This window comes from Prunus dulcis, chromosome 7, assembly GCF_902201215.1.
Source record: "Prunus dulcis chromosome 7, ALMONDv2, whole genome shotgun sequence".
Classification (NCBI taxonomy): Eukaryota; Viridiplantae; Streptophyta; class Magnoliopsida; order Rosales; family Rosaceae; genus Prunus; species Prunus dulcis.
The window spans coordinates 1,800,736-1,815,035 of record NC_047656.1 but is presented as its reverse complement, the minus strand read 5'-3'; the positions used below and the strand labels follow the sequence as shown (position 1 = coordinate 1,815,035).

At 36.1% G+C, this 14,300-nt stretch overlaps 2 protein-coding genes across 2 annotated transcripts; both read right to left on the bottom strand.

Moving 5' to 3' along the window:
• Window positions 1–2,842: 2,842 nt before the first annotated feature.
• On the bottom strand, window positions 2,843–5,273 carry LOC117634566 (disease resistance protein RPV1-like). Its single transcript, XM_034368723.1, has 2 exons — window positions 4,589–5,273; window positions 2,843–3,730 (listed from the first exon to the last, which is right to left on the bottom strand). The coding sequence occupies exons 1-2, from the start codon at window positions 5,041–5,043 to the stop codon at window positions 2,947–2,949; spliced, it is 1,239 nt and encodes a 412-aa protein (XP_034224614.1). The 5' UTR covers window positions 5,044–5,273; the 3' UTR covers window positions 2,843–2,946.
• Window positions 5,274–5,420: 147 nt separating this feature from the next.
• Window positions 5,421–12,777, bottom strand: LOC117634565. The gene is made up of 10 exons (XM_034368722.1): window positions 12,550–12,777; window positions 11,670–11,880; window positions 11,306–11,463; window positions 11,068–11,213; window positions 9,818–9,880; window positions 9,623–9,715; window positions 7,961–8,122; window positions 7,167–7,246; window positions 6,598–6,758; window positions 5,421–6,056 (listed from the first exon to the last, which is right to left on the bottom strand). The coding sequence occupies exons 1-10, from the start codon at window positions 12,644–12,646 to the stop codon at window positions 5,758–5,760; spliced, it is 1,470 nt and encodes a 489-aa protein (XP_034224613.1). The 5' UTR covers window positions 12,647–12,777; the 3' UTR covers window positions 5,421–5,757.
• Between the last annotated feature and the right edge of the window lie 1,523 nt (window positions 12,778–14,300).

Sequence of the window (14,300 nt, the reverse complement as noted above, 5' to 3'; positions counted from 1 at the left end):
CATTCGTGCCCTGCAATAGGTATGTCCCAGATCGGCGTATGCCTACTATTTGATATGGACCTTCCCAAGAAGGCCGAGATTTCCTTCTGTTGGGTTTTTTTGTCGCAATCGATATCTTGCGCATGACCCAGTCGTCGATCTGGAAAGAGCGAGGCTTCACTCTTGAATCATAATATTGGGAAACGAGTTGTTTGTATGGTTCATTCTTCAGGTTTGCGTGCATTCAGTGCTCCTCAACCAAGTCCAAGTTCAAAGCAAGTTGGGCTTCATTGCCTTTGGGTGAAAAGTTTGCCGTTTGGTAGGAGGCTTCACCGATTTCGGCAGGCACAACTTTGAAGAACAATAGTTTCAGTGGAACTCTGCATTTATGTCAACTCTAGTTAATCCTAAGCTGATTCAATTTCTTTTTCTTCTACCTTTGCTTTATGCCCATCTGATTCCCTTATTTACTTTAAATAGAGTAATTTTTCAAATAATTTGCTCTCAGGCAGAATTTCACCTCAACTATTTAGCTCACATATTGTTCGGATACATTTGTAAGTTTTATTAGACCATCTATTTCCTACAAGGTAAAGCTGGAGGATATGGCGAAAACACGTGCAATTTGGTTTACCTACATGACAGGGTAGAATAAGAAAGGGTTATCTACTATAGACGTCCTTGAACTTGGCCCCCAGTTTCAATTGGGTTCGTGAACTTTTTTTGAGGCAATTACATCCATTGACTCGATAAATAGTTCCGATTAGGTCATACCGTCCAAGTCTGATTTGTATGTCAAAATGAAGGGTAAAAGCGTCCTTTTGAGCTGTATAGGTAATTGTTGTAAGGGTTTTTAACTGTAGACATCCCTGAACTTTGCTCCCAGTTGCAATTGGGTCCGTGAACTTCTTCTTTTTGAGGCAATTACATCTTTTAACTCGACAAGTAATTCCAATTGAGTCCTACCGTAACAGAATTCGTCCCTCTCTTTCTCAGCTCTCCCTCTCTGTCTCTCCCTCTCTCCCGCAGCTCATTCCCCCTCCTCCTTAGCCCACCCCCTCAAAACCCAGATCCCAACCCAACTTGCAACCCACCCTCAATCTCCTAACCCACAGAACCTAGAACCCACTCGCAACCTCATCCCCTCAAGCTCTCCTCTGTTACGGTGGCGCCTTTGGAGCCAAAATGAACACCACTGCAACAGCCAGCTACGCCACATCATTAGTTGACGTGGCCAAATCCAACAACACCTTCGAAACCACCGCAGTCGGCGTGGAGAAGATTGAGAAGTTCTTCGCGAGCCGTCGGTCTTCGACTTTTGCCTCAAACCTGTCTTTTGTGGTTTCTAAGTTTTTAGGTTTTTTACTCTGTTACGGCAGGACTCAATTGAAACTACTTGTCGAGTTAAAGGATGTAATTGCCCCAAAAAGAAGTTCACGGACCCAATTGCAATTGGGAGCGAAGTTCAAGGACGTCTACAGTTGAAAACCCTTAAAACAATTACCTTTGCAGCTCAACAGGACTCTTTTACCCCTCATTTTGATGGACAAATTGACGGACTTGGACAGTAGGACCCAATTGGAACTATTTATCGAGTTAACGGATTTAATTGTCCCAAAAAAAGTTCACTGACCCAATTGCAACTGGGGGCCAAGTTCAGGGACGTCTACAGTAGATAACCCAATAAGAAATGTATGAGTTGATGTGTGTCAAAAATGAATGTCCAATAGTCTCTCCCATGCTCTTAAATATCGAGAGTTTCAGAAATATCGATGGTTCAAAAACACAGAAATATAGATGGAAATATCGATATTGATAAAAATTGGATAAATCCCATGGAAATTGTTATAAATACATGGAAAATTTTAATGAAACATTAGAAGAAGTTTATTTAGCCAATCATCTATTATTTTGACACAAAAAATTGGAAGGATATGCATTGCCTAATTGGGTTGAGTGATTTAAGTTGATTATATTGTGAGCTGACAAACTTCATGACTTACAAAATCTGGAGTAATTAATGAAAGAGAATTAAACTCCTCCTTGTAATATATTTATCATTTTTCAGTACAATATTTTATGCTATATAAATTGCATGGTAAGATACATGAGTAACCTTATTTCACTGAACATGATACACGTTCTTATATTTATTATTTATAAAAATTAAAGAATAATTAAAGATGTAAACCAACTTGATTTGTCATGAAAATTAGGCACTTTACCATGCTTAAAAAATAGTAATGAAGATTGAAAATTAACTAAGAACATAAATAAATTTTTACAAAGAATAATTAAATAGGAAATAAAGAAATGATTACAGATATTTAAGTAATTAAGCAACAATTTGAAGGGGAATTTAGTATTGTAAGTACTTATAATGAATAATAAAATAATCAATAACATTAGATGGATTAAATAGGAAAGAAATAAATTATATTATGTAATTAAGTAACTGGTCAACAATATAAAACAATAAGTAATTATGTTAATTTCTATTTTGAGAAACAGCTCGCAATAGTTATAAATACGAGATTCCATAAGTACTGATCACCAAATGATGACTAGCGTGGTGGTTAAGTGGCTACTGATCTTGGAAGGGGGAGGGGTTCAGAATCCTGTGATTATTGCCTTGGCAGTACCTTTGTCTTTGCAGGATTTTTGACAGAAATAATCTAACTGGCAGCATTCGTTCCACACTTGGACTTGTGCCGCTATTTGAGTTTGTATAAATCTACTTGTGGAACGAATGCCGCCAGTTTGATTACTCAAAAGTTTGTATAAATCTACTTGTGGAACGAATGCCAGTTAGATTACTCAAAGTTTGTATAAATCTACTTCCAGTTAGATCTTGGAAGGGGGAGGGGTTCAGAATCCTGTGATTATTGCCATCGCCTGCCACTACTGACTACTATTTGAGTTATACAAACTTTGTTCATCCAATACTAAGAAACAAAAAGGTAAAATTCATTTTAAGTAATCCCACGTGCAAGGAACTTGAGCTAGTCTATCCACGGCACCTTGCCATTCGGGTAAACTCCTACCAAACAAGAACGACCCCAAAGCTTCAAGTGCTGAAGGGACGCCCTTAGCATGATCTAAAACGAGGTTGCATAGTCCTGCATAATCCTCTGGGGGACGGCCTTGCTTAAAGGCTTTCCAGCAAAAGAGCCGAAGAGCGTCATCATGATTCAACTCCGCTGCTCTGTATTTTCTGTCCACTCCATATCTGATCAACAAGTTTTCGTCCCCGGTTGTTATTATGATTCTACTTCCCGCACCAAACCAATTACGGTTTCCAGCTAAGTTTTCTAGTTGTTCTAATCGATCCACGCCATCGAGAACAAGAAGAATCTTTTTACGGCATAGGCTGTTTCTGATTGTATTGACGCCTCTATGAACATTCCTTATCTTCATATTCCTTGCCATGAGGATTTCTGAAATAAGTTGTTCCTGTAATGGAACTAGGCCTTGTTTTTCAGAAACTTCTTTTATGTTGGCAAGAAAGCTGCTACCATCAAATCGGACAGACAGACTGTCAAAAACAGCTTGAGCAATAGTTGTCTTGCCTATTCCTTTCTCCCCACAGATTCCTGTAATGCGAACATCATCCACCCCCGTATCTAAGTACATATTCATTTCCTTGACGAGGGAATCTATTCCAACTAAATCCGTGAGCGCACTTGAAACCTCTTGGCTCAATTGATTGAATATCCTTTCAGCAATCTCTTGGATAACTTTTGACTCGAACCTGAAAAAAGGAGAACAAGGAGTTCGTGTGAGGAGTAACAAATGTGCCATAACTTGTCAAAGAAACAGTATGCAATATGCAGTATTCTTTAGTTCTGTTCACTGAGACAGAAAATTTGAAGGGAAGAAGGGAGCTGCAATTTCAAATATAATGTATGCCCTTTGATTTGTAGAGAGCAGAGTGGTAATTTTTCAAGGAAAGTATATAAAGCAAACAAAGCTGGATTCAAATTGCACTTGGGAGGCAATAATGGCCTCAGTTTCTACCCAAGACCTTCTGGTCTTGTCAATTCATATGGTTTTAATAACAAGAGACACAACAAGAATGGGCATATTGATGATGTCAAAAAGATGGAAGTCTAATTTTAAACTGAAAACAGAATTTGAGTCCAAAACCCAAAAACTCTGTTTGAATCAATTTCTCAAAAGCCATCTGAAACCATCCCATTGATTGATTCAACGTAGCCATGGTATCCGTTGGGAATAGTATGTTCATAACAGCCTTCTGAAAACCATGTATACCGCTTTCGCCAGAGCTTCACAAGATACTGTCTTTTCTTAATAACAATTTTGCCTCTTTTCTCTCTTAAAATATGACATTTTGGCTCTTCTAATTACATGACATCACATGAACACAACTAACTTCAAACCACCAAATGCTGTTTCAGATATTCAGTCTAATAACACAGGAAGAAGTTATGTCTGCATATGACACAGGAAAATTTGATTTGATCCTTGAAGGACTCATATCGACAATTCAAAAGAAATCTCTGTTCCAGATGTATAAAGTTTGATAAGTTGCTATACTAAAAGACAAATAAAATAAAAATTAAATTAATAGTTGCAACTGACAACTTACTTGTTCTTCAAATCCCATCCAGAGAGATTAGCTGCCTCTTTCAGTGCAGCCCTCCAGCTCTCCACCTTGTCCATGAATTGCACATGTTCACAAAGAGCTTTCTCAAAACAACCCTTCTGTTTGCGCACATCAGATGGATCCACGTCATAGAAAACTGGGAAAACGGTCTGACCCTTTGATTTCATGCACTCAAGGATCCCCACAAGCTCATCCAAGCACCGATTTGAACAAGCATAGCTTCTTGAGAAGACAACGATCGAAAACCTCGATTCTCTGATCGTTTTCAGAATTTCTGTGGAAATGGGTTTTCCTCTCTCAAGTGCGTCGTGTCTGAAGGTGACAATTCCCTTTTGATCCAGAGCAGTGTATAGATGATCAGTGAAGTTTTTGCCAGTGTCCTCAGTTCTGAAACTTACGAACACATCGAACATCCATCCAGTTTGAGCTTCTCCCATGTCTTTGAATGAAGGCTGCTTAATTGCTTGAGGAAGATGATGAACGATAATTGGGCTTATATATATATATATATATTGTTTGCGTCGGTTGGAAACTACAAGGAATTCTCGAGGAAACAGAACAAAGCGTAACCCTGCGTAAGGCCCTTTTTCAATAACTTTCTGCCGAAGTTAGGAAGGGGAAGGAGAAGAGGGTTTTCACAAACATTGCCAAAGTGTCAGGGGAAGACTTCCAAGTCAATATCATTTTTCATTAGGTTAGCCCGTCGACTTTTTAAATAGTTATAAATCCATGTCTCCCATGATAAAAGAGCAAAAAATAAATAAACGGAAGATGGGTAAGAAGTAGTGGAACATGAAATCCTTTTGAGAAGATATACAGAAACATGAAATCCTTTCCACATTCACATTCAGTACACGACCACAGTCAGAACTCAGAACTTACAGCACCTTCTATGGTGTCTTGCCTTCAGCTAGCTAGTAGCAGAAATTTACTTCGGACGCCTAAACAAGCAGTATGACAAAAGCTGCTCCTATGACATGGTTAACTAGTTTTACCAAAATTCCCAGAATGCTGACTGGTGCATAAAATTAACTACGTCATTCCTACCCGTTCTATACAGCCACTACTGTTACTTCAAGGAGGCAGTCCAAATTAGTGTCATCTACCTTAGAAGTTACACAAAATACAACCTAAGCCAACTGCAGACGGCACTACCACTTGAGAAAACCTACTCGATCCGTGCCCACAACATTCTCATCGGTAGAATCTGATGCACTTCCCACGGTTTCGTCTGAACTCTCGCTTGGAAGGAGTTGTATACGGTCAGCATGCTCGATGATCCAATCAGTGACTTCAGGAGATGATGCCCATTCTGCTATAGCTTGGCGGGTAGATTGCTGTGTGAAATCATCCCACTCTTTCTTTGTGAACTTCTTTCGGCTTTGCATCTTGTGGAAGGTTGAATAGTACTCCTGTTGATTACGTGCCCTAAAGGATGGTGACATGACACCTGCAAGAAACAGACACAAATAGCATAACTGAATGTGTCAAATAGCCGTCCCAGAACCATGCCCAACATGTAATACTTTGATAAAGTGATCAATGAAACAACAACAAAAAAAAGTAAAGGAACTAAGTTTTGCAAGGGGATCTTACTTTCCTTCACACCAAAGGCACAAGTAAAAAGAAAGTAATTTGAGGGACATAAAAACCAAAACAGAAGTGAGGAAAATCTTGAAGAATATTTCTCACTTTAAAAATCATAGGGGGGTAGAGAGTTTCCGCAATGAAAAAATAACATATTGGTCATGATACACTTCAGCGTGTATAAAAACATACATATTTTGGGATTCCTTTTGCATGATAGTTAAAGCTGAAAAGGAAATGGATATTCTGCATTTTAAGACTTAGTTTTTTTTTTCTTCTAAATAACCAGAACATAACCCAAACTCTTTGTTAAAGTATATAAGAAGGAAATCCATGTAGCAGCTGGAACAAGAATCAATCAAAACATGCAGAAACATAACAAGATAAAATAAAACAAAAAATACCTTTGACAGGAGAGTCAGACCAAGCAGATAGAGTCGATGGACTCTTCCAGTTCTTCTTTTGTGGGCTAGACCTGCTAAGAAATTCTGGACGACCGTGTCTGCCCTTGACCTGTCTACCCTGCTGCAGCCAAGGACTCCCGCTCCCAGCACCCAACTGATGCCTGCATATAATCATAGTAATATATTTTAATGTGAAAAACGGTACAACAAAAAAGACCAGCAGCAAATAGTTCTGGGATACAAAATGTTATGTCATCAAATGCTAAGAACATAATGACCATATTCTCATGAATATTCAAAGATTCTCCTTATCAATGGTCACGACCGCATCCATTCATCTAACTGCACTTTCTTAGACCACTAATTTTTACCTTCGAGATACAAAATCAAGTCAGAATCGTTAAACTCGTTTCAAGAAAAATATACTGTTATTGACAATTGCAATTAATTGAATGATGAGATAGTACAGTAATGAAATAAAACCATCCCTACTAAGATTTCTTCAATACTACGATGCATTCACTTCTTGAATACCAAGAAAGTATGTAGGGAAAGAATGTAAATCTTGCCATTTCAGAGAACTGATGAGCTTGCAGATAATCCAGCAAGAAACCAAAGCCCCAACTGCTAAAGGAGTATCGAGAGTGCTCTGAGAAATAATGAAAAATGGAAAAAGCACACATATTAAGAACAAATGAGAACAGCAAAGAGCAATGACATGAAATGTTGGCAATTACTATAATTTATAAAACTAAATTTAACAGCAGACTACTCCAGAATCAACCAATTCAATCATAAGTGCCAGTGGGTCAACAAGAAAAATGTAGATGAAAAAAGTTTCAAGTGACATTGTCCTAATAGTACCAGGCAATGAAGAGGTAAATTGTGTTTCTCTGGTTGAAAATTGACCCTCAAAGGGACAACAAGTAATAGTAAAGGAAACACAAATCCATGTTTACTAAACTTGGCTATACAAAGTGAGATGTTGTATCTGTCTATTGAGTATTCAGTGTACATTCATTTACTAACTAAATCTTAGGACATAAAGACATGGCCTTATAATCCAATAATTCTAATTAGTCTCCATTTTCACATTTCAGATAAAAAATTGCTGACTTTGTTTGCACTGAACGTTCATTCAAAAATAATTTTAGCTAGGTAAGATTCATTTGTTACACATGCAGTGATTTGGATGTTTGATTATAAGATTGTTTACCATGCTGTGTCTTCAAATGGTACTTCTCTTCTAAGGTTCCATGTAACAACAGGGTACAAATTGCTATCCCACATTAAGTTTGATTAAGCAGGGAAATGTTTGTACTTGAATATTGAATATACAGCCAAAAGGAAAGTGAGAAAACACCTGCAAGATGGAGGTGGTTCCAATTATGCGCATCGCCCACTTAACAAATTGGGCTATACCAACATCTACTGTTCCATCTTTTGAGACGACAAACCTCCTCACAATCCAGTACCCTAATGCAGCTCCCGCGAGGATAATTCCCACTAGTAAAAATACTGAGACCTGCCAGCAAAACATGACTAGGTAATTAGGCAAGACAGTAATATCATGATGTAAACCAAGGAAAAATGTCAGAAGCAGATAATTAGTCTAAACTTTGTCTTCCCACCATTTATCTTCACACAAGTAAATGAAAAGGCCTTATATTATAAGGATTACAAAATTAGTTTGATTATCTCTCTTGCTAGTTGTTAATTTGCATACATGCATGCACAAGACAACCTTACAGTGTTTACCAATGCAGGGTTTCTTGCCACTAATACTAAACACCACCTCAAACAAAACAAAAAACAATAGAAGTTCAGGTAAACTAGTGAAGCACGACTTATTGGATCCAAAATTGCAATTATACTCTACAGATGACATACTAATGTTAAGTGGTTTTTGCATAATTGTGATCCCAGCAACTAAAGGTAACCAGTTGCACAGGAAACCAGCCCTTTGAAATAATTTTATCAAATACTTTTTAATTTTTTGTAAAAACTATTAGGCAATGTTATAATAAAGAAAAATCCATAACGACAGTATGCCCTTTATCCTCACTGCTGTCACTTATCAGTGCCACTATTTAAATCTGGATGAACCTACAAATAGCTAAAATACATTTCAGAAATATTCAAATTATAGGTTCCTTTTTTTTTTTTTTTTTTTTACAGGAACTCAAAAGTGAGCTCATTCATATTACAAATAAGATTTGAATTTCCTCTTGGTGAAGGCATAAGACTGAATTTAGTTCTAACTTACATCACATAAGTAAATGAGAACAACAAACACTACTCATAAGTTTAGGGCTCTACATGCACCATTCAACTTAACCAAATTTTTATTCTGATGTTCTTTTACCAATGTATTTTCATTCATCATCTCTCAACAACCACTCTCATTTTTTTATGTATCTCTCCGCCCTCTCTTTTAAATAAGAAGAAATAGAGACAAAAATGTTATGAAACGGGAAATAAGGTAGTCCACAAAGTAAAATCCCATTAAAAAATAATTAATATGAAAATAGGCAAATCATGAAATGTTTATGCGGAACCTTTTTTTTCTTCCTCATGTCTAAATTCAGCATGTTATAATTACGAGATTAATATAAGCAATTTGGTCCACATGGAGTGCCTTCATAATTAAGGATTACAAGGTTGCATTTTTTCCTTTTATCAATAATCAAGGATTTCAGTATATACACTTGAGGGGCGGGTGTGTGTGTGTGTGTGTGTGTGAGAGAGAGAGAGAGAGAGAGAGAGAGAGAGAGAGAGTATGAATGTATGAAAAAGGCACAAAAGACTGTTTCCTTGATATCTCTTAATATAATGCCAAACTGCAGATATATTGTCATGCTCATCAGAATTTATCCCAATAATGCAAAAAAAATCCGCTGGTCCATATTTTCATGACATTTTGAAAATATGGATAATATACCTAATATTAGAATTGGAATCACAAGCATCCAAAATATAAACGGTTCAATACAATTAGGATAAGATTAAGGGAACAAATACTTACTGGGTTGTGCATCTCTTCACTTAGCCCAAAATTTAGAAGAATTGAATTTACCAGCACAGAAAATTGATGAAAAAGAAAAGATCCTGCTCCAAGCTGTGAAAGGCATATAAATTCTGAGATTTACTTGCACTATATATTATACGAAGTTAATGAGTTACTCTGAAGCAAGTGAAGATTCGAGATACCAAGCCTTACCAGTGATCCATAGATAGTAAGATAGAAGACATTTTTTCTTCCAGTTGGCAACAACTTCATTCCCTAAAAGATAAAAGAAAAAGGGTTATGAAAAACATCGCCTACAAATTTGCAAGCTAAAAACTGCAGATGAAAGCCAAAAACATCACCTAATTCCTACAAATTCATTATTGCGTGCACTAACAGATACACATGTAACAGAAAGCCAAAAAAAAATAAAAACTACTCTTGATTTTCTGCTGCAGACCTAGTTTAAGAGGAAACCATAACCTAAGGGCAGAAGTTGAGCAAAGTGAAATGCACAGATGTCCCCTTTCAAGTATTTACCCGAGCAAAGTGCATAGAAAATAAGGTATTTAAGAAATAGGCAAAAAGCCATCTTTGTCCCTATAGTTGGCCGCTTTTACCACTTTAGACCCCGTAGTTTCAATTTTTTCAATTTATCTATGTAGTTTTCAATTTTTTCAATTTTATCCTTGTAGTTTTCAATTCAAAGCAATTCAAGAACATATTTCAAGTTTTGTCTAAATTCCTCCCAACTCCGTTAAGTTTTGACCACGTGCCCCTCATAAAGGGGTATTTTGGTCCACTCGAGTCAAATTCCTCCCAATTCACCAAAATTTTCATACAGAGATGCAAATTTTTTTTCGACACCCTAAATCCCAAAATCGCACTTAAAGTGAGTGGGAAGAGCTCTCGCTTGTATTTCACTACTAGATGGCTCAAGTGAACTAAAATGCCCATCCACGTGCCCCTCACGTGGTCAAAGCTTAACGTAATTTGGAGTAATTTGACAAAAATTTGAAATTTGTCCTTAAATTGCTCCAAATGGAAACTATAAGGATAAAATTGACAAAATTGAAACAACAAGGACCAAAGTGGTAAAGCCAGCAACCTATAAGGACCAAAAATAAACTTTTGCCTAAAAAATATTAAATTCAGTTTTGGGATAAATAAAAAAACTGTAGCCACAATCTCCAAGTTTATAAGTTAAGCAGAGTGCACACTGGAGATTATAATCATAAAAGCATTGGACAGATGCACCCTTTAATTATTTACTTGAGCAGTATTTTTTATATACTGGATATGGTCAGAGACTCCAGGTTTGTGTTTCCATCCATATGCTTCTCACGCAGTAAAAGAAAAAGTCAAAGCCAAACATAAATTAAATGAAGAATTGAAAGAAAGAAAAGAAAAAAAAAATCATTCAATTGGGCATAGATATACATCTGGGAAACACAAATAAGTACCTGGAAAAGAAGGATTATAATGACCAGAAAAACTCCTATAGCCATTGAACTGCTATAATAAAAAGGAACCCAACTGCTGACAATCGGTGCCAGCAATAGTAAAAAGAATCCCAGTGCTAGGCACACAAGGCGCCATTTCTGAGAATCTGCAAAGACAAAATTGAAATAATTATCAAAGCTTGCAAATCGTAGAATAAGAAATTGTAGTCAGCTATAAATTATTTTACTTTTGGCAGACCTTCTTCAACAGTAATGGTGACCGAACCAGGTATTTCATCATTGAACTTGACATCAATATATTTTTCATCATAAGGGGACATAACAGTGCTCCACAACTCTTTCTGAAGATTTTTCCAATTATCCTTTTCACACTGACATGGTACAAGAGAATTATTCCTGCAAACAAACTAATGAGTCAGACAAAGCAATCCACAGAAAAAAGAAAAATAAGTTGTGTGTGTGTGTGTGTGTGTGTGTGTGTGTGTGTGTGTGTGTATAAATATAAATATATGCTAGAGAAAATGAGTAAGTGACAGCAACAGGAGAAGGGAGGGTTAAGCAAGCATGCACTTAACAGTAAAAAGACGTGACATTTTACTCACCTGTGAAAGCAGACCTCAATTTTGCTATACAATTTCTCTGGGATTCCGAGAGATGGAGACAAAGTAATTCGAAGTGAACTTGCATAACTCCCAAGTTTTAGCCTGGATATACCAGAAACTCGTACTCGTTCACACAATAAAACATCTTTAGAACCAGGAGTAGAAAGCGGTGCTGGGCTGACATCTAGTACTGGGTTTTCAAGATCAACACCTGTGATTTAAAATTGCTGAAAGTTATTTTGAAATATAGAAACAAACACGGGAAAGTATAAAAGAGAAAAGACACAAAGGCATCAATCAAAATCTTCGAAGTTTAATATCCATAAAAACATATTAAACACACTGTATAGGTACAAAAAATTCAAATTCAAAATCATAGCTAAATAAAGTGCACAGATTAGTGTATGTTATTGATCTGACACTAATCGAAACTTGAGTGGTATGGTACAATATTTATGTTAAAAGACCAAATCTAGAACGAAATAGTGCTAAACAATAAGTACCACTCTATTTTTAGGCCAAAATCGACATGTTTGAAACCCTAAATCAGCCAACAATTTGACACTTCACTCACGCAATAGAGAAAACCAAAGCAGCATAACGGTAACCTAACTCTCCCTCTGGTTAACATGAAAGCCAAAGATAGAAAGAAAAACGTCGTAGTGGCACTAATCATTTCCATAGCAAATGAACAAGCTGCAAACTATACCAAACATATGCAGAACAAGTCAAGTAGAAGCTTTCACTTTCTTAAATGGAAAGACATTAAAAGAACAAACCCACATAAAAAAGTCATTGACTTTCCTGTATTTTCTCAGAAACCAATCAAGCGACCAACCATCTACACTAAGAAAACCGAATACAGAGGGACGACAGATACCTTGGATAGCGCCGTCGTCAGTGGCGAGTGAGAGGGTTAAAAGAGAGAGACAGAAAGTGAAGAGAAGGACAAGAGTGGCGGTGGAAGGAGAGCCCATTGCATCGCAAGCTCGCGCTACTCTCCGCTCTCCGAAAGAACTTTCGCTCCAAGTCCCCTTCTCTTTTCTTCTTTTTGTAATATGCGCCTTACGGGCTGTAGGCTAATTTTTGAGCAATGCCGTCTCAACTTGTGTGCTACTTAGAAAGGAGGATTTTAGGGCATGTTTACGTGTATCATATTTGGAGTATATACTCGTTGGATAACGTTTTCAGAGAAAGTTTTCTTAGAATATTTTCAAATAATAAAAATAAGAAAACGAATTTGCATTTTCAGAAAATGAAAATACATCTGGTAAATTAATTAAAAAATATCTTCAGAAAACAAAAACAATGAAAACGTGTCTGATAGTACAATTTGAAATAATAATATGTAAGTTATTTTTATGAAAACAACTTTTTTTGTTTTCTACAAGTACACATGAACTTGTTTTCATTTTATGAAAACATTCTTAGTATTTTCTGTTTTTGGACCACTAAACGTGTTTTTGCCTCATTTTTGTTCTCTGAAAATGAAAACAACCCCTTAAAACATTACCGAACATGGCCTAAAAGTTTCCTTTAAAAAAAAAACATGAGTATATGTGTATATATATATATATATAAGTTTGGGAGTATTTAGATTTAGATTTAGGGGAACTTATAATTAAACCCAAAATGAGAGAACTATTTATAAAGAGACCCAAACTTCTAATGTTTGGACAATAATGCAATTATTTATTTTTAAATTGCCTAGAGTCTTTGCTTCTTGCTAGCCTTATGGAACAAAGAAGTTTGATTTTCTTGCTTTGGACTGATGCTACATCTTTTTGCTAAGATGATTTCTTCACGTGAGATGATGATACTTCTTGCTTCACATGGAGTTTATGCTTCCAACATGTTATTTATATTGTGTAGCTCTTCTTCTCCTAAGTTATTCCACTATAAGTTGTCATTTTCTTCTGCTTCAATTTGTTCTACTATTTGGTTACAGATTTAATAAAAAAGTTTTGCTCCTGTTGTGCTTATCTTGAATTCATATGTCTCATATAGTCTCTTGGATGTAGTCTCTGAATAAATCTTGATAAAGTTGGACTGGTGAAGGAGGTTTAGACGATCATCATTGAACAATTGTTGCCCCGCTATTATTGCTTCTCTGTATTTTTGAGTGTCTTACTTGGTAAAGATCTCTGTCTTTACTGATTCTGTAGGATTAAACAGTTCATTATGAGAAATAATAATACTATGTTGTGTTATGGCTGGGTAAATACTATCCTTAAACCACTCTGGGGGTATGCTGGTGAAAACTAATTTACGCTCTTCCAGAGAGGGATATAAAAACTTATAACTTCTTTTAATTTTGAGGAAAATGAATCTAAATGATTACTATTTTCAATATAAAGTTGACCTAAATAACCATACCCTGCTAAAAATGTTGGAGTAATTGTGATATTTTTTTTGTTATGCTCTAAATGCAGTTCTCTATATTCAACCATGTTGATACTAGCTAAATAAATAGTATAATGAGAATAGCTTTTAATAATGATTTTTATACCAGGATGTGGTTTATTTTTAAAATTAAAAAGAAAAGCTTGAATGTATAACTGAAGAGATATATTTTGCTCATATTCTAATCTAATCATTTGACTCTTAATATCTTCTCGTAAAAGTCTATAC